This window comes from Mesocricetus auratus, unplaced genomic scaffold, assembly GCF_017639785.1.
Source record: "Mesocricetus auratus isolate SY011 unplaced genomic scaffold, BCM_Maur_2.0 Super-Scaffold_100009, whole genome shotgun sequence".
NCBI classification, from domain to species: Eukaryota; Metazoa; Chordata; class Mammalia; order Rodentia; family Cricetidae; genus Mesocricetus; species Mesocricetus auratus.
In genome coordinates, this window is record NW_024429193.1 from 1,190,583 (window position 1) to 1,208,917 (window position 18,335).

Here is an 18,335-nt window from a genome sequence, read left to right on the forward strand (position 1 = left end):
TCAATCCTCAGAGACAATGCTCTCCACCAAACCTCAGACTACAATCCCAAACTGCTTCCTCTCCTCAATGTGACTGGAGACAAAAATCTCTCTTGGCATCATTTGCTTATTCCTTTTTTACCTCTCAAATCCTGGGATTAAAGCCATGGGATTCCAAGTACTGAGATCTCCTTTGTATGAGGTGTTTCTCTTTTTGACTGGATCAATTTTGTGTAGCTCAGTGTGGCCTTGAACTAACAGAGATCTGTCTACCTCTGTCTCCTGAGTCCTGGGATTAATGGTGTGTACCACCACTGTCTAACTTCTATAGCCAACTAGGGTGGCTGGCTTTGCATTCTGATATTTCAGATGATCTTTATTAAATCATAAATAATATATCACTACAGAACCTTATGGGAGATGTCACATGTACTTTACAATAGCCTAGGTGTCCTCTGTGCTATCGATAGGGCCAGGTCACACCTGACTCCCTCAGACTTCTGTGTTTATCTCAGTCACTCTTCCTAGACCCTTATATTAAGCGTTGTTTCTCAGTCACGTCCTTATGGATGTGGTGGTATGTCCTTGGTAAAGAGTTTCAATATAAATATGTGTTAAGCTTTGTTGTGCACATGGGTTGATTACCATCAGAAAACTTTTTTTCCAAAATTGTGCTGTGCTTAAATATGTCTAAAATAAAATAAACAGCCTAGAGTCAGACCCTAGAAGTTTGAACCAACACCACCTACTGAGTTGTGTTGAACTAGACTTCCTTGTTGCCTCATACAGATTGTCACTCTGCTAGCCATGGTGTTTGCAGAGACCCCCCAAAATTTCTTCAGCGTGTAAATTGCTTCCCTGGCTAAAGAGAAATAGCACTCTAGCACACATGCATTTTCAGATTCAGAACATTTCTATTGTCTTTAAAATGTGAGCCATATAATTAACAGTTTGACTCTAAGTTGCTATCAATTGTGTTTATTTGCCTTATACTGAAGAATACAGCTGTTTTATAATGATCCAACATCATTTTCACTTAAAGCTAGGATCTTGAGAAGGCTGTGCAAACTTGATCTAGGAAACGCAGACCCCCCTGAGACTGTTTACCCTTTTGAAGCTTCCTGTCCAAAACTGCTTGTCTCAGCAGGAGTCTGACAGTCTTCTCACTTTCCCTTTAATTATCGGCACTCTCAAAATTATTGACTTAGCACAAGCTGTGGACAGGAAAGTGTCCTGTGGTAAATGGGAAGGAGAAATATGAGATAGGCAGGCAAGCTGAGCAGAACTCTACCTCCAGAGAGACTGTTTTGTTTAGAAAGGTAGCAAACAGGCCGTCGTACTGTACATCAATGTACTTTTTTTGTTTTTTGCTTTTACGAGACAGGGTTTCTCTGTATTGTTTTGGAGGCTGTCGGTCCAGCCCAGCCTCAAACTCACAGAGATCTACCTGCCTCTGCCTCCCGAGTGCTGGGATTAAAGGCGTGCACCACCACCGCCCAGCCATCAATGTACTTTTAATTGCTAACAGTCACCTGACGTGCCTGGACACTATAGCTTCACAAGGACTTCGCTCACCAAATCTAAGACCTGTATTACGAGATTAAATCATTAGTGCAGGGAATCTGGACAATAGGACAGCCCTCAAAAGTAACTTACTCTTGATTGCATGGTACATTCCAAACATCAAAAACATTAGTAGAAAATAAAACTGTGAGGCTTAGAGTTGATAGCCTGTATTAACATCTTTCACTCTCAAGGCTTGAGTTGTATGGCTAAGCATTCCTACTCTACAGCCAAGAGAACTGCTGAGTTCAGTGATAACACCACCATAAGAGTCAGGCTTGAACAGACAGTGATCTAGGGTCAAGTGCCTGCTCTTGCCTGCATTCTCCCTGGTAGAGCATGTGAAGGAGCTTTCTTTTTAAAACAATTTTGGTGTCACTTAATTCAAAATTGAAGCATACTGGGACTTCTACTAAATCTTGAATGCACTTGAGAAATTAGTTGTTATATAATAAGACTCAAAAGACTCTATTTTAAAAACCTTCTAGTTTTAATGTTCGTCAAAATGGTTGTAGTGATCAGCAGAAATGGTGAGATAATTGACTGTGAAACTGTAACTAACCACATTGCATGTTCATACAGCACACATCACTGTCTTACTAGATAGCACAGCCTGGAAGCGAGTTGATAGTAACTTCCGGGACTGTAGCCATGTGTTTCCTATTTGGTTAGGTGAAATGCCTTTCAAAGAATGCATTAAGCGTCTCTTTCAAAGTTTTATAAAAAGAAGAAGTCCATCTCTATATAAGATGATGAAAAACGTAATTCTGGCATCATGTCGAGTAGCAAATAGTCTTTATAAGGAACCCAAGATGACTAACCCAAAGTAAGAGATTTCATATTTCCTCTTATGTAAGAAGTCGTATGATTTCCTTTCTAAAAAGCTAATGAGTTAAGAAATAACAGCCGTATGCTACATTGTTTTTTCCTATAAATAAGGAATTATGTGTAGGAAGAAATGGTAGTTAAATATACCATTGGCCAACTGCATAGTCATGATTACCAGACTTCATCTGTGAAAGTTCAGGAAAACAGAGTTAGAAATGTCAGAAAAGATCTCATTAAGATAATTCTTCTAGAAATGAATAAAAAATTCTCTTCCAACTGCTCATGTCTTTATTAATCAAGATGAGTTGAACAGAGCTTTAAAAAAATAAAGTTGTTGTTTTTCACAGTGTGGTACTGGAAACACCTACATCAAATCACCCAAATTAATGTCATGCTGAAAATGCAGGTTGCCTTACCCTGTTTCTTGACTTGTCAAGGGGATCAAGAAACCCCTGAAACACACCTCAATCCACTAGTGGCTGCGACCACACTTGGCTCCAGAACCAATTGTAGCACTTGGTTCTCCCCAACCTAGTCCTTTGAGCCTGATTGAATTTTTGTTCCATGTTTCATCCAATAATGATTTATGAGTCACTGCGAGGGGACACAAAAAAATGTGAGTGTAGGTATTCTGATGTGCCATAACCCTTGATAATATATAAGTAAGTATAGTCATATATTGTTTATGACCTAATAAAGCTTGTCTGGAGATCAGAATGCAAAGCTAGCCACAGCCATAAAGGTCAGACACCCTTAACCCCAGCAACCACACTCATTAGCCATAAAGGCCAGGCAGCAGGGGTGGGGAGGCACACACCTTTAATCCCAAGACTCTGGAGACAGAGGAAGATGGATCTCTGTGAGTTCAAGGCCACCCAGGGCTACAGGAGAGTGAATCAGTCTAAAAGAGAAACAGAGCTCACACCTTTAATTCCAGCAGTAGGGAGGTGGAAACAGGAGTGATATGGCTGGGAGGCAAGAAGAATGTAAGGAAGGAAGAGACAGGATCTCCTAACAGCCTCAGCGAATCTGAGCAGCAGTACAGTCGGGAGCAGGTTCAGTGGGTCACCCCTTTGGTCCGAGCATTGGAAGAAGTGAGAGCTCTCTAGTGGCCGGCTGCTTTGCTTTTCTGGTCTTCAGTTTGAGCACCAACATCTGTCTTATTGTTATTCGTGCTACATGCAAGTATTTATTTAGAACGACGAAGTGGAAGTGAGACTTTCTGAAATCTAACACAACAGCAAAATAAAGAGGGCTAAGGCAGATTCCCTTTTAGCTGTGAGAACTCAGGCTGCAGCTCCCCGAGGTTTCTGTCTGCCTCGTTTTCATTTCATTCTGTTTTGTTTATGTCTGTATGGCACCAACGGCTGGATGGTTTTGTGTTCCAGTCTGGGTGTGCAAGAAAGTGAGGCTTTATTAATGGTTCTTTTACCATCACAGTGATTTAAAAAAAAAAATGATAACTTCCAGTTTTCTACTGAGTTCAGGCATGGTCTCATCAAACTGTGGCCAAACTAGTGAGTTATTCTTTTCTGTTACAGCAATTGTTCAACTGTCAAGCTCTGCGGAAATTAAGCATTCCTGACAATGACCTCTCAAGTCTGCCGACCTCTATTGCCAGCCTAGTTAATCTGAAAGAACTCGACATCAGTAAAAACGGTAAGATAAGAATCTCGGGATACCTTCATATCGTTTCATTGGAAATGCTTTCTAATTTTTTTTTCTGAGTGATAACTTTTTCTTTGATTTTACTCAAGTTCTATTTAAGAGTTAAATTGTAAGCCGTACCTGAAAGTCAACAAACCTCTGCTTTCCCTCTTACAACATGGCTGACTTCTCTCTGGACTCAGATATATTCTAACTCGCTAAACTATTCCTCGTCCTTTGCTAGGGTTACTCCTTATTTTCAGGGTATCATCTACTCAATGACCTCCATTTTCTACCTTGAAATAATCCTCCCATTTGCTCACCTAGGGTCCACTCTCCCCTTTGGCACTCACCTCTGCACAGAATTCACTTGCTCACTAGGGTTGTTGGTTTTCCTTTTCCCGACCAAGACTGCAAGCTTTATCAGATGGCAGAAGGAACATTACTATTTTGGCTACTGACACATCTGAAATGCCTTGAGTAGAGCCTGGAAAACTGTCAGGGCTCAGTCTTATCTGCTGTGTTTTGAGACAAATCCATGCACCCGGAGATTTTGTTGACACTGGCACTAATATTGATCTTCATGCTGATATTTTTCTCTGACAGCTTCCTGGAGGAAGCTGGGCCTTTGGACAGTCTCAGTTGTCCTAATTCATTCAGGAGGACCTCAGTCTTTCCAAATGACTTCAGTTACCTATCCCATTAGAATAAATCAAAGATCTATCCCAGAGGATTTGTGATCAGGTAATATGTAGGTGCAAAGCACAGCCCCGCCATCATCAAGTTCTCAGAGGAAAAATGTGCCCATGGTCACATACAAATAGTGCTATGGTTACTCTATTCAGTACTGTTGGTGCCAAGGGGACAGGCGTGGAAAAAGTCCAGTCCTCCCTCACAAAACTTACATCTTAATAAGTAAATGGTTTAGATATTTAAATAAGTAGTTATGGAGGATTGAGTAAATGTTTGTGTGTAAAGCTACCTTCAACCAGAAGCCATCCTTAGGAGGAGTGTGGATGCTTTCTTTGACAAATATTTACTGAATGAATTCATGATTGAATGGTTCAGAGTCACCATTGAGTTTACAGTGTCACAGGCAAGATAAGACAGGCACACACAAATAACCAGTGTTCTCCAAGTGCTTGATCTCATGCATTCTTAGAGAATGTGGTCACTAATTAAGAGTTCAAGTTCCAGAATTAGCTTGAAATAGATAATACATAGGCCAACCAGCCAATGAAACAACCTTCCACACTCAGCTAATTGGCCACTCAGAGAGTTTTCATGAAGGCAATCCAAGAAAGATGACACAGGTGTAGAGAAAGAAAAATAACCAGACTTAGACCCATGGAGAAGGACCTCATATCCACTTTTACTGTCGTAGGAATATATTAACTAGAGATTAAAAGATGGCATTTAGGAAAGTATATAATATTCCTGAAGAGCTTATTTCAGTTTCTAGCACCCACATCAGTTGGCTCACAACTGCTTATAATTGACACCTCAAGGGATCTAGCACCCCCATCTGCCCTCTATGAGCATTGCAGAGGCATGGCATGCATACACAAATAAAATAAAAATAAATGTTTATAAGATAATAGATTTATAGGGCATTCTCTGTGTGTTACTACTATAAAATGCTTATATGCATTCATATTTCAAATTCTACTTCAAATTACAATTCTAATAAATGTGATATGGCTAATACCACATCTGGCCTTTGGACAGGTTTAGTAGATAATACAAGTAAATAAAAACTTAACTTCTTTTTAAAGATGATGAGATAACTTATCACCACACATAAACCTAAAGTTCCTGAATAGCAGCCTTACTGAGATCATACAATAGTTCTCAGTGGCGGTTTCACACTAAAAATTACAAGTTACACTTACTTTCCCAGGAAGGAAGTCTGTGGGCATCTTCAGAAAACTTTGAATCTATTGCTTAGCTTTGCTTCCATATCCTGAAAACATCATTTACACAGCATGTCATGCAAAGATGTGAAGCCACTGTAGGGTGCACATATTGAGTTGTAAGGGTGTGAGGTGACAAAGCCCAGACCACAGCTGGCAATCACACAAACAGCCCTTCAGAACATAATACCTCAAGGAGCCTAATTCATCTTCCAGGGATTGGTCAAGTGAAGAAAGAACAGGAGCTTGAAACAAGAGTAAAGTCAGCATTACAATTGGCACTTGAAATAGCCTTCCCAGGAGGGGAGAAACTACAGCAGAGGTGGGTTGGAGCACAGGGATAGAATGTACATCCATATCACTAGACAGACCCATGCAAGGACCATCAACCTCAGCAAAAGAAAAAAAAAGAGTGAAATATGTTTGGATTAATTAGATAAGAGAATCCTTAATGAATGAACTTGCTCTGAGTCTAAAGCTGCTTTTGACCATCCATTTAGACCCTAATCTTACTTCTGCTGTCTTCTTGTCACATGATCCTTGGTCATTGTGATAGCATTGGGTGACCTTTTGTTACATAGAAGCTTTACCATTTCCTCAGTCCAGGTTCTTTCCTCTCTAGCTGAATGCTATAATCTCAACAGAGTCCTCTGTAGACTAAATAAATAAATAAATTCTCCAAGGAGGGAATACATGGAGCACCATGGCAAGGAGAAATAGAAGAGATCTACTAGGTGAATTGGGGGTGGGTGGGGATGAGAACTTGAGGAGTTGGGTTAGGGGGTGGATAGAGTGGAGGTGTACTGAAAAATGTGACTGAAAAGTGGAGGAGCATTTGGGGCCAAGTAGAAACCTGGTGCCAGGGAAACACCCAGGAATCTTCAAGGATGACCCCAGTTAAGACTCCTACCCATGGTGAATACATAGCCTGAACTGACTGTCTCCTGTGATCAGATTGGTAACTACCCTAGTTGTTAACAGAGTGCCTTCATCCAGTAACTGATGGAAACAGATGCAGAGACCTGACAAGGGAGGTCAATGCAATATGGAATATAACATATTTATTTACCAAAGAAAGAACTTACATGCAAGCTGAAAGGTCAGAAGCTTGGCAGGCTTCCAGAGAGAGAGAGAGAGAGAGAGAGAGAGAGAGAGAGAGAGAGAGAGAGAGAGAGAACTTTTCTTTTCCTTAAATAGCACACCTGTGATAATCTCCCTATCCCCACCCTTTGGGTAGATAGTTTTATGGACTCACCCCTACAATTCCCCTTCTAGTCTAAATAGAAGATTTAAACTTGATACAAAACTCAAACATATACAACATATATACATAGAAGGGGATAAGTAAGTTATATCCTAAGCTAAACATATCTATCCTATCTAAATTATAAATTTATCTGAAAGGGGTGCCCAAATCTGAATACCTCCTTCCAATCCCAACCCTAAAATAATTGAACACTAACATAAAAAGTGTAAACTATCCTGTAATATCAACAGTAGGGAAAGGGGGCGTGGAATTCTCAAAATCACTTCCTGCTGAAATGGGACGATGACCTGTGGGTAGAAAATGTTAGTGTAACAAGAGTCTTAAGTAGGTTAATTAGTCTCTGTTTGGCAGGAGATGTTTGATTGAAGTTCTTGACTGAAGTTTTAATTTTGATTGAAGCTCTTATCTGAAGCTCTGGTCAGATTGTAGAAGATGCACTGTATCAGTTCTTTGTTCTGGAGTTATGTCGAGTGATGTAGTTCCAACCAGTTTTAGGATGGTACTTGTCAGGTGGAGTTGATGATGTGGAGCAGTTCAGACGTAGGGAGGTCGGTGCAATATCGAATATAACATATTTATTTACCAGAGAAAGAACCTACATACAAGCTGAAAGGTCAGAATCTTGGCAGGCTTACAAAGAGAGAGAGAGAGAATTTTTCTTTTCCTTAAATAGCCCACCTGTGCTAATCTCCCTATCCCTGCCCTTTTGAGAGGATAGTTTTATGGGCTCACCCCTACAGAGACCCACAGCCAAACTTGGTTCAGTGAGTCCTGCTGAAGGGGAGGAAGGATTTTAGGAGCCATAGGGGACATCAAAAGAAAACCCACAAAAACAACTAATCTGGCTCCTAGGAACTCACAGAGTCTGAACCAGCAGTCAGGTAGCCTTCATAGGACCAACTCAGATCCTCTACATATCTGTGACAGTTCTGTAGCTCAGTTTACTTGGGGAACTCTTAACAATTAGAGCAGTGTCTGTCCCTAAAGTTTTGGCTGTCTCTTAGGAACCTATCCCTAATCCTGGATTGCCTTGCGATAATACAAGGGGAGGTGTTTGGTCTTATTGCACCTTGATATGTCATGCTTTGTTGATACTCATGGGGTGCCTGCTCCCTTTTGAACAGAAACAGAGAAAGAGTGGATTGGAGTTTGGAAGGGAGTGCATGGCGGGGATGTGGAGAGAGGGAATGGGAATGGAGGAGGGAGGGGAAACTGTGGTCATGATGTAAAATTAAGTAAGTAAATAAGTAAGTAAAAGAAAGAAGAAGATTAAAGAGCACAAGGGGACAGGAGAAATCAGGAGGAATAATGGAAATAAACCCTGTTTGAAGATACCAAAATAAAATCCAGTGTGCCTACATATCACACACATGCACACACACACACACACACACACTCATTACATACATACACAGAAGACATTTCAGTTTTGTGTATTTTGAAATGTCCCTCCCACATAAACAAAGTAAAGTAATTATTGTAAAGTATAGTTGCCTGTTCTGTGGTAACTTTTGCCTTGTAAATGGTTTGGAATTTGCATCACTTTTTCAGGTGGGGAGGTGACACTGGGGATCCAACCTGGAGTCTTGTACATGCAAAAAAGGCATTGCTTTTCATATTGGGTTTTTTTGTAAATTTGGTACATCATTATACAATGTTTGAATTCAGAGACCATCTTGCTCACTTTTTTATTTGAAACTATGAGCACAATGTTGAAGGCATCTTGTAAGTTTTGGGCAGGTAAATAACATTATCCTATTAAAAACCTATTAAAATTATAATGGTATTTATGTGATATTACACTAGCAACTCCCCATAAACTTCCACCTGACAAACTGGGAACTTCTACATATTTTAACTGGGAAATTAAAGGGAAAAAAAGGACTGAGATTCACAAGAAGAGGGAAAGAGATCATGACGCTCTATTCACGGACGCCTCAAACAGGATGCGTTGAAAACCAAACCCTTCACCACCCCCAGTGTGTTCATGTTCCAGCTTCTGCTTAAATTACCATAAGCCACGGAGGCAGCCAGTGAAAGGGTTTATTCTCACTTTCCATTTCACGTCGGCTCAGTTACCAGGCCTGCCATGTCCTACGTGTGTGGAAAGACCGCTTCATCCTGTCAGTTCCCACTGTTGTAGTTCATTTCTGTCTCTGGTCTGTGTCATCCACTTGAACAGCCTCGTAACTGCGCTTATGCAGCCACTGCCAAACCGGTCCTCCACTTGCTATCTCTAGCACCCACCTAAATTGCCAGCAAGCAGAGCCGTGCTTCTTTCCACCTAGGGTGCTGCAGTCAATCTAGGACAAAGTGTGGGCTCCTAAACACAGAGCTGAGAGTCTTCACAGCTGATCTAATAACACTCCCATTCCCCTGCCAACCTAACCACAGGTGGCTGGCTTTCTTTTTTTCTTAAATCTTTATGGTCTGGGCACAAGAAAGCCTCCTCAAACATTTAACAAAGCTGTGTGACCTCTTTGCCTCTTCTTGCATTACTTCCTCTGCAAAAGTCACTTTCCAGGCCTCTTCCATCCGACTCACTTTCACTCTATTCAATATTCAAATGTTATTGTTTCTGGGAAGACTGAATTACCGAGTTAAGTCAAGAGTTCGACCTCTCTGTACTAACATATCTTTCATGTTCCTTCTAACAATGTTTCATTAAAAACAGTTGGTAATTAACTGTATTTAAACATTTGTGTGGTTTCAAGTGTTAAGCAAGTGAATACTTTCTATGAGGAAAAAGATACTGGAATAATGTGTCTGTCACGGAGATGGAGTGTTAACATTCATTGCAGAAATCATATTCTTTTTAGGTGAAAAAAACTTCGTGGACATGCATAAATGTCTAAGACCATTGCTTCACCCCTCTTGCTGTCAGAATTAGGGCTTAAATTTTCAGCGAAGTACTACTACATTTTATAGATTATTCTTCAAAGGATTCTTAATTATTTTTTTACTTTGTTTTTGTGCATGAGTGTTTTGTTTACATGTATGTCTGTGTGCCGTGTACATGCAGTGCCCAGAGAGGTGAGAAAAGACTTAGAGTTACAGATGATTGTGATGAGTGATCTTGTGGGTACTGAGAATAGAACCCAGGTCCTCTGGAAGAACAGCCAGGGCTCTTTACCACTAAGCCATCTCTCCAGTCCCCTAGTTTTTAAGTTTCTTCCACGTTGTCCTTATGATCTTCTTGAAGGCTGAGCCTCTGGGTCTAGTTGTCTCAGCAGAAGAGCTATTGCTCCTATTGTTTCTCAGCCATTAATTGGCAGCCCATTAGGTAGATATACTGGGGTACTCTTACTTAATATTTGCCTAATACCAAACATTTTGCGCTTTTTTCGTTAGTCAGGTCAATTTGTCTTTCATTTTGGGTAGCCTTTTAGGTTCTTGATGACTTGAGATAGATTTCTTTGAGCACTGTTTTCCCCTTCCTGGTATGATCTGTAGTCTGTGGCATGTCTTCACACACTGCTTTGAAAGCCATTTTTATAAAGAAGTTACTACGTTTAATGTGCAAGCTTCAACCTTCTTCCCTTTGTTGTGTCTGTCATCACATTGTGTTGAAGGTGCCCCTCCATAATTTGATGTCACAGATACTGTTTCTGCGTTGTCTTCTTAAACGACTGGTTTTCTTTTCATGTGTAGGTCTTGACTTAATTTACAGCTTATTTTTGAGCCTACAAATCGCCAAAATTCATCTTTTCTCACACGAATGGAATGGATGATGAATTGTTTCAAGAACACTCAGCAGCCTCTTCCCCTTCCCATGATGGTGCACAGTCGCCCCATCGACACTCAACAGCCTGTGCCCTCACTGACTGTGCGCATCTCCCCAGTGACTTTCAGCAGCCTGTTCCCTGCTGTGTAAGTCTCCCCAGTTCTTCAGCCTATTTCAGCTTGCTGGAACTGTCCCTGATGGTTGAGACCTGTTCTCATCATTACAGTGTCTTAACTGAGTTTCGCTACCTAAATGTTCCCATCCTCACTTCCCTTTCTCCATTGTAGACATCTTGATGCTCTTGGTATTTGGTCCAAGCTTTAAGTCAAGCTTGTTGAAATGCACAACAATCTGATATAATTTTAAAGACTGGTTTTAATTTAGCAGTTAACTTGGAAAGAAACAATATCTTCAAATGGTCAATACCAACACGCTACTTCCTATCATTATGTCTTACTTTGTGGCTTCCAACTGAGTTTTATAAGTTGCACACATTTGTAATTGATTGATGGTGTGTGTGGGGGGGTGTACACACTTGCTACGGCACACATACAGAAGTCGAGAACAACCTAGAGGAATCATCTCTGTCCTTCCACTGTGTGGGTCCCAGGATTGAACTCAATTCCTCAGGCTTGGCAGCAAGTTCCTTTATCCCCTGAGCATGTTGCCCCTCAGGTTTCCACATGTTTTGTTAGTTACTGCTCGTGGGCCAGTTTTGTCTTTTCTAATCCTGATTTTTTTTATCTTCTTCAGTCATTCTTTCACAATGTTACAATCCAACTAGTAACTAGCCCACTCCGTCATTCAGATGTTCAATTTAATTTTCTCTTCTTTTCTATAACTTTCTTCAGTTCAGTATTTTAGGCTCCTACACCATGTCTATGGCCACTTTATCCTCTTTATTCCTAAGATTCTTTAATCATTACACCTTGTCTTTACTTTTATCTTCCTTGAAAAGTTCTTCTATTTTTTTTAAAGTCTTTCAAACAGTCTTTCTTTGCCTTGTTGGTCTCATTTGTTATTCGGTTTCCCAATTCATGAATTCTTTTCTACTTCCAATTGCAGCTACTTTTATTATGACCTCTCCTCCGGTATCTCGGTGTTTACTTGGATGTATTTAGTGTTACGGAGCATTTGATACTGTCTCAGTCACATTATTTTTCCCAACGCCTGGCCAGTTACATTGTCTGGGTGATGCTGATTTCTTATTATTCCCTGGCTTTCACTTTGTAAGCAAGTCACGGTAAATGTTCAAAATGTTGCTGTAATGAAAAATGCACATTCTCTTAGGCTGGGTTGGTTAGGGACATTACAGGCCCTGATGTCATATTCTCTATAATAAATATATGATGTTCATAAGTTTTACATACTTAGGGCATTGAAATGATGAGGAGATGGCTACCAGGGGAACTTAGGTTGCGGCCACATAGAATGAGCAGGTCCAGGCTCTGCTCCACAGGGGTGTGATTAAGAATGATAAAGCATGGGATGTTTCAAAAACCAAGAAGAAATGAGTTCAAATGCCCACCAGTGAAATGATAAATGTTTGAGGAGATAGGTGGGTGTAAACGGGCCTCAGTATTGACCGGTGCACACATGCACCACAGTATTACAGAATTCCCTGTCAGATGTGAAGTCTCTATGTTCTCATCTTTCTGCTAGAAGATAAATTTTAAAAGATACCACTACACAGAATATTCGCCCACATGGTATAATCAAAATAATACCCAGTTAACTGGAAAGTAATGAACTGGAAAATGAGATTCCACCCTCTTTTGTCAATAAAAATCATTCTTTTTATTCCTTAAAAATAAGCTCAATTAGCGTTGACCTTCTAAAGAAGTTCTAGATAATTATAGTAAACTTTGTCATTTGTATAGCCAGAGATAAATAAAGGCATGCCCATACTTTTTTATGAATCAGCTTTTCTTTCTCAGCAATTATTGTTCTCTAACTGTATACAGTGATCCAAGGGAAACATGCCCCTGTCCATACTAATGAATCTTCCATCTGTTACCCTCTGTGCTGGCTAGTTTTACGTCAAGTTGACACAAGTTAGCATTACCTGAAAGAAGAAAGAAAGAAATTGAGAAAATGCCTCCATATGATCCAGCTGTAGGGCATCTCTTAGTCAGTTCTGGATGCCCAGCCTATTGTGGGTGGTACCATCCTTGGGCTGATGGTCCTGGGTTCTACAAGAAATCAGGCTGAGCAAGCCATGATGAGCAAGCCAGTAAATAGAACCCCTCCATGGCCTCTGCATCAGCTCCTGCCTCCAGGTTCCTGCCCCGTTTGAGTCCCTGTCCTGACTTCCATCAGTAATGGACTACAATGTAGAAATGTGAGCCAAATTAACCCTTTCCTCCCAAACTTGCTTTTAGTTACGGTGTTTCATCCCAACCAAGACACCCTCACGTATGAATTCAATGGTAAAATAAAATCTACGTGAATCAGAGATGCATTTCATGATATTGTGATCTCTGGATAAATAGTCTAGGTCGTTTGTAGCTGATGTGTGGCCATGGTGGAATAAACTGTTTATTATGGTGAAGTTTGATAATGAGTGATCAGGTTTAATTAGTCAGTGATTTCATTTCAAGTTTGATTGTGGATTTGTCACGGCTTCTTAGAGATGACACCATAATATAAGGACTCTAATGAAAATGAATTAATTTGAAAGTGCTTCCTAATTCTCCAGCAATTAGGTCATTGTTTTTCTGTCGCCCTCCAGAACTTATGTCTACATATGAATGGATATGAGCGGCACCATGGTGGGCAAAATCACTATTGTTAGTTTTAATGAGAGGCAATTGTAGTTGAAGGGTTATTATGTGTGATAGTGATGTGCCAGTTATCCAAACCCCTTCCTTCCAAGAGCCCTCATGGAACACGAGACAAATAGCACTCCCCATCTGCAGGAAGAAAGGGGATCTCTCTGTTCCAGACTCACAGGAGGAAGAAGTTAACAGATTTTTTTAAATCTTTAAACCTTTGAGGATATTGGAAGAGAAAAAGAAACTCTGGTTGTCTGTGCTATAAATTCTCAGGGAACTTACCTTGGAGTGCTTTGTATAGTTTAGGAAGAAAATGGCAGCGTGGGATCATAGTCAATATGCAGTAACTGTGCTGGTGTGTACCCTGCCATATAAAATTCTTTATTTGCACACCATTACTGCATAACTTACTAAAAGTCACTATCCCTTGCACCTTAGGTCTACGTTCCCTGTCTTTAGAATATCTTCTGTACATGATGGCTCAAATAAACGGAGTCTCTTTTGCCCCATTAAATAAGTTCATGGCAATGAAAACAGACCCGCGTCTCTTGTCAACTCCACAGCCCTGCACCAGGCCTTTTAACCCTGGTATCTTCATAGGGGCATAGAGCCTGAAACGCCCCAGCAGCACGTGTAGTCGGGGTAGGCAGCTAATACACGGAAGAAGTGTGTCATCCCCTCACCCCATGAAGTCTTCTCAGAATTCTGTCAGCTAGGGAGGGGTTCTCAGTGTCACTGCAGGGCAGAACCTTTTCAAAAACAGATGATTAATAAACTCCCCACGATCCGTAAATCCTCACAAATAATTGGAAGGGAATGAAACTGAGCTTGTGCGAGTCGGTTTGAGTCTTCACGATCTGGTACCCTTCGTCCATAGTGAAAAGGAGCTGAACCTTAGCACTCCCTCTGAGCCACAGGACCTTCTATAAAAAATGTAGGTGGATGGAATTCTCAGTGAGGCAGTCTAGTGAAAAAGACAGGAGAATTGAAACATTAAATACAAAATAATATTAAGTAGACCATTTCATGAGATCCTCACTCAAAATCTCTGTTACTGAGGTATAAGGGGACACAGAATCAGCGTCAGTCACTGAATTTGGACCAAGTCCCAAGTATTCCCCTATGAATACACTATGGGTCAAGGTCATAAAAACTTTATGGAATTTTCCCAAGATATGTCCCTGAGGCAAATTCAGTTGCATGGCTGTCTCCAATTACTAATAACTTCACCGGCATTTAGTTTTTCTATGTAAAGCAACCGAGGAAGACAGACTCACACAAGTAAGTACCTCCCAGTTTGTGGTTCCTGAGTCATTCTTACCCATGGGGAGTTAAATGCAAAGCATCCCCCAGGTGCTTCTCTAGCCCACCAACCCAGGTGTTATCCTTTCATTTTGGCCTTGCAGAATGCTGTAATTTGTCTTCTGTGGTCTCTTTGCCAGTCCTTACTTATCCTACAGACTGTTGAGCTATATGCCACATATCCTTAGTAACCTTCAGTAGAGACTAATGTATAAAGTAAAATGAGCGTGTACCTTCTTATATATCAAAATTTTAAATGTGTTACAGTCGTAATTATTGCGAAATGGTTCCTATCTAATTACCTTCTAATTGGTCAACTTAAGTTTCCTGTGCTCACATGAGTGTATCTGTATTGCAGAACTGAGTGTCTTTTTATAAGAATAAAGGGAAGTTTTGTCTACACAAAGCAGGACTGGTCAGTGGGAAGAGTGCTGGAGTCTGGAGTCACTCTGTAGTTCTCTTGTCACTTCCCCTATTAAAAACAAAACAAAACAAAAACAGTAGTTCTGTCATTTCATCCAGGGCAGGGTCTAGACCCTCCTCTGGGAGTCCAGGGTGAGAGTGCATCTCTCATTGTTGGATGGGCACCCAAAGTCCGTTTGTATTATGGACACCCCCATGGAGGGCCTCACCCTCCCTGGGGGAAATGAGGGCATATTGGAGGGGTTGGTGGGAGGGTGTGGGAGGAGGGGAGAGAAAGGGAGAGGGACCTAGAATTGATATGTGAAGCAACCTTGTTTCTAATTTAAATTTAAATTTAAAAATTACAATTAAAAAAAAGAAGAAACATAACTGGTCAATAAATGTTTGTTAAGGCCTGCAACATCCTTTAAAAAAAACCAGTAGTTCTAATTTCTTCTTGCTGACACACTGAAGAGAGTGAGTTTGCATCAGATTCCATGCAGATTGCCCTGTCTTAAGTACCTCATTGCTGAATATATATAGGTAGAAATTATAAAATCCTAGATTTCATGAGTGTTGCTCAGAATAGGCAAACATGACAGTATTTGAAATACACTGATTTTAAATCCTGGCCAGCCACTGAATCTTACTTGTTTTGTTACTCATTTTTTTTTAGTTCTCAGCAATGAAATAAAATACACACAGTATCTTTCTTTTTTGTTTTTTTAATGTGAATTATAAACAAGCTTGTTTTTACATGTCAATCCCAGTTCCTTCTCCCTGCCTCCTCCCCTGCCCCCCACCAACCCCTATCCCATCACCTTTCTGCTTCCCAGGGAGGGTGAGGCCTTCCATGAGTGATCTTCAAAGTCTGTCATATCATTTGGAGCAGGATCTAGACCCTCCCCCATGTGTCTAGGCTGAGAGAGCATCCCTTTATGTGGAATGGGTTCCCAAAGTCCACTTGTATACTAGGAATAAACACTGATCCACTACTAGAGGCCCCATAGATAGCCCAGGCCTCCTAACTGACAGTTACGTTCAGGGGTTCTGGGTCAGTCCTATGCTGGTTTCCCACCTATCGGTTTGGGGATCCATGAGTTCTCCCTTGTTCAGGTCAGTTGTTTCTGTGGGTTTCTCCAGCCTGATCTTGACCCCTTTATTCATCATTCCTCCCTCTCTGCAACTGGATTCCAGGAGTTCAGCTCAGTGTTTAGCTGTGGGTGTCTGCTTCTGCTTCCATCAGCTACTAGACAAAGGCTCTAGGATGGCATATAAGGTAGTCATCAATCTCATTATTGGGAAAAGGCATTAAATGTAGCCTCTCCACTATTGCTTAGAATGTTAATTGGTGTAATCCTTATAGATCTCTGGACATTTCCCTAGGGCCAGATTGCTCTTTAAATCTATAATGTCTCCCTCTATTATGGTATTTCTCTTCTTGCTGCCCTCTATTCTTCCCCTGACTCAATCTTCCTGCTTCCTCCTGTCTTCCTCTCCCCTCCTCTTCTCCCCTTCTTTTTTTCCTAACTCCCTCTCCCTTCCCCAATGCTCCCAATTTGCTCAGGAGATCTTGTCCCTTTCCCCTTCTCTGGGGGACCATGCATGTCTCTCTTAGGGTCCTCCTTGTTTCCTAACTTCTCTAGTGGTGTGGATTACAGGCTGATAATCCTGAGCTCTATGTCTAAAATTCATATGAGTATACACTATGTTTGTCTTTTTGTGACTGGGTTACCTCACTCTGGATGGTTACTTCTAGTTTCATCCATTACCTGTAAATTTCAAGATTCCATTTTTTTTCCGCTGAGTGGTACTCCATTGTGTAAATGTACCACATTTTCTGTATCCATTCTTTGGTTGAGGGGCATCTAGGTTGCTTCCAGGTTCTGGCTATTACAGATAATGCTGCTATGAACATAGTTGAACAGATGTCCTTGTATGAATGTGCATCTTTTGGGTATATGCCTAAGAGTGGAATTGCTGGATTTTGTGGTAGACTGATTCCTATTTTCCTGAGTACTTGCCCTATTGATTTCCAAAGTATGTTCCTCTATGCATTTCATCTTTTAATTCTCATAGTCTAATCCAACTTGTTCAGCATACAAGTAACCTGCCCATTCTCCTCAAAATAAAAAAAAATCATTTCAAAGATTAGTAACAATTAAAATATACATGAAAATTTTATTAGCCGTGTTTCTGTCATTTTACCATATAAGATACAGCATTGTAGGTTTTTTCCAATCATTTAGCACTTATGCCACAAATTAAACTATTTGATGTATGCATGCAATTCAGAAAACAAAAGCATTCAGTATATATAAACCACACTCATGTATATTCATTTGTGCAAATACTTATGTACAAGAAATGCTCCTTATAAATTTGAAGGGGCACTAAATCTTTTAAATTCAGCCTTTATAAATTCTGCTGTATTTTGTTTGAAAAAAGATGATTATCCTTTTCATCTTAATATAGGTAATTAAAATCGACATCCTCCATACCAACTTCGAGTATTTCTTTCCATGTCTGAAATGTATTTTAGTTCAATGCTTCGAGTTATTGATGTGAAATATAATTTAAAGGCAATTTAACACTCACTTGCCATGCAGTCATTTCTTTTTTAGGTCAATCCTAGGAAATTAAACATTAATGAATCCTAATGTCTGACTACATCATGGTCTTACCACTCATTGCTAAAACACAGGATATTTATACTTACACATACACATGTATTATATGCATTTACTTGATAAAATATGAGCTCCAAAAATAAAAAAAAAGAATCCCCCATCTTTCCCATCTTTTCCCCCATCTGTCTCCTCAGAGTTCAGCACTTCCCAACACAGAGTAAGCACTCAGGAAACCTGTTAAATGTGTGAATACCCCCTTCTTCTGGAACCTGAATTAAAGATATAATAAAAGAAAAATAGCAATGT

At 40.4% G+C, this 18,335-nt stretch overlaps 1 protein-coding gene across 12 annotated transcripts in view; it reads left to right on the forward strand.

Moving 5' to 3' along the window:
• Lrrc7 (leucine rich repeat containing 7) overlaps positions 1-18,335 on the forward strand; it is a 445,479-nt gene that overhangs the window by 208,173 nt on the left and 218,971 nt on the right. For all 12 annotated transcript variants that reach the window (XM_040751539.1, XM_040751532.1, XM_040751538.1 and 9 more), the window contains one exon: positions 3,912-4,029. In XM_040751539.1, the coding sequence (XP_040607473.1) occupies positions 3,912-4,029 (118 nt within the window). The remainder of the gene's footprint in view (positions 1-3,911; positions 4,030-18,335) is intronic.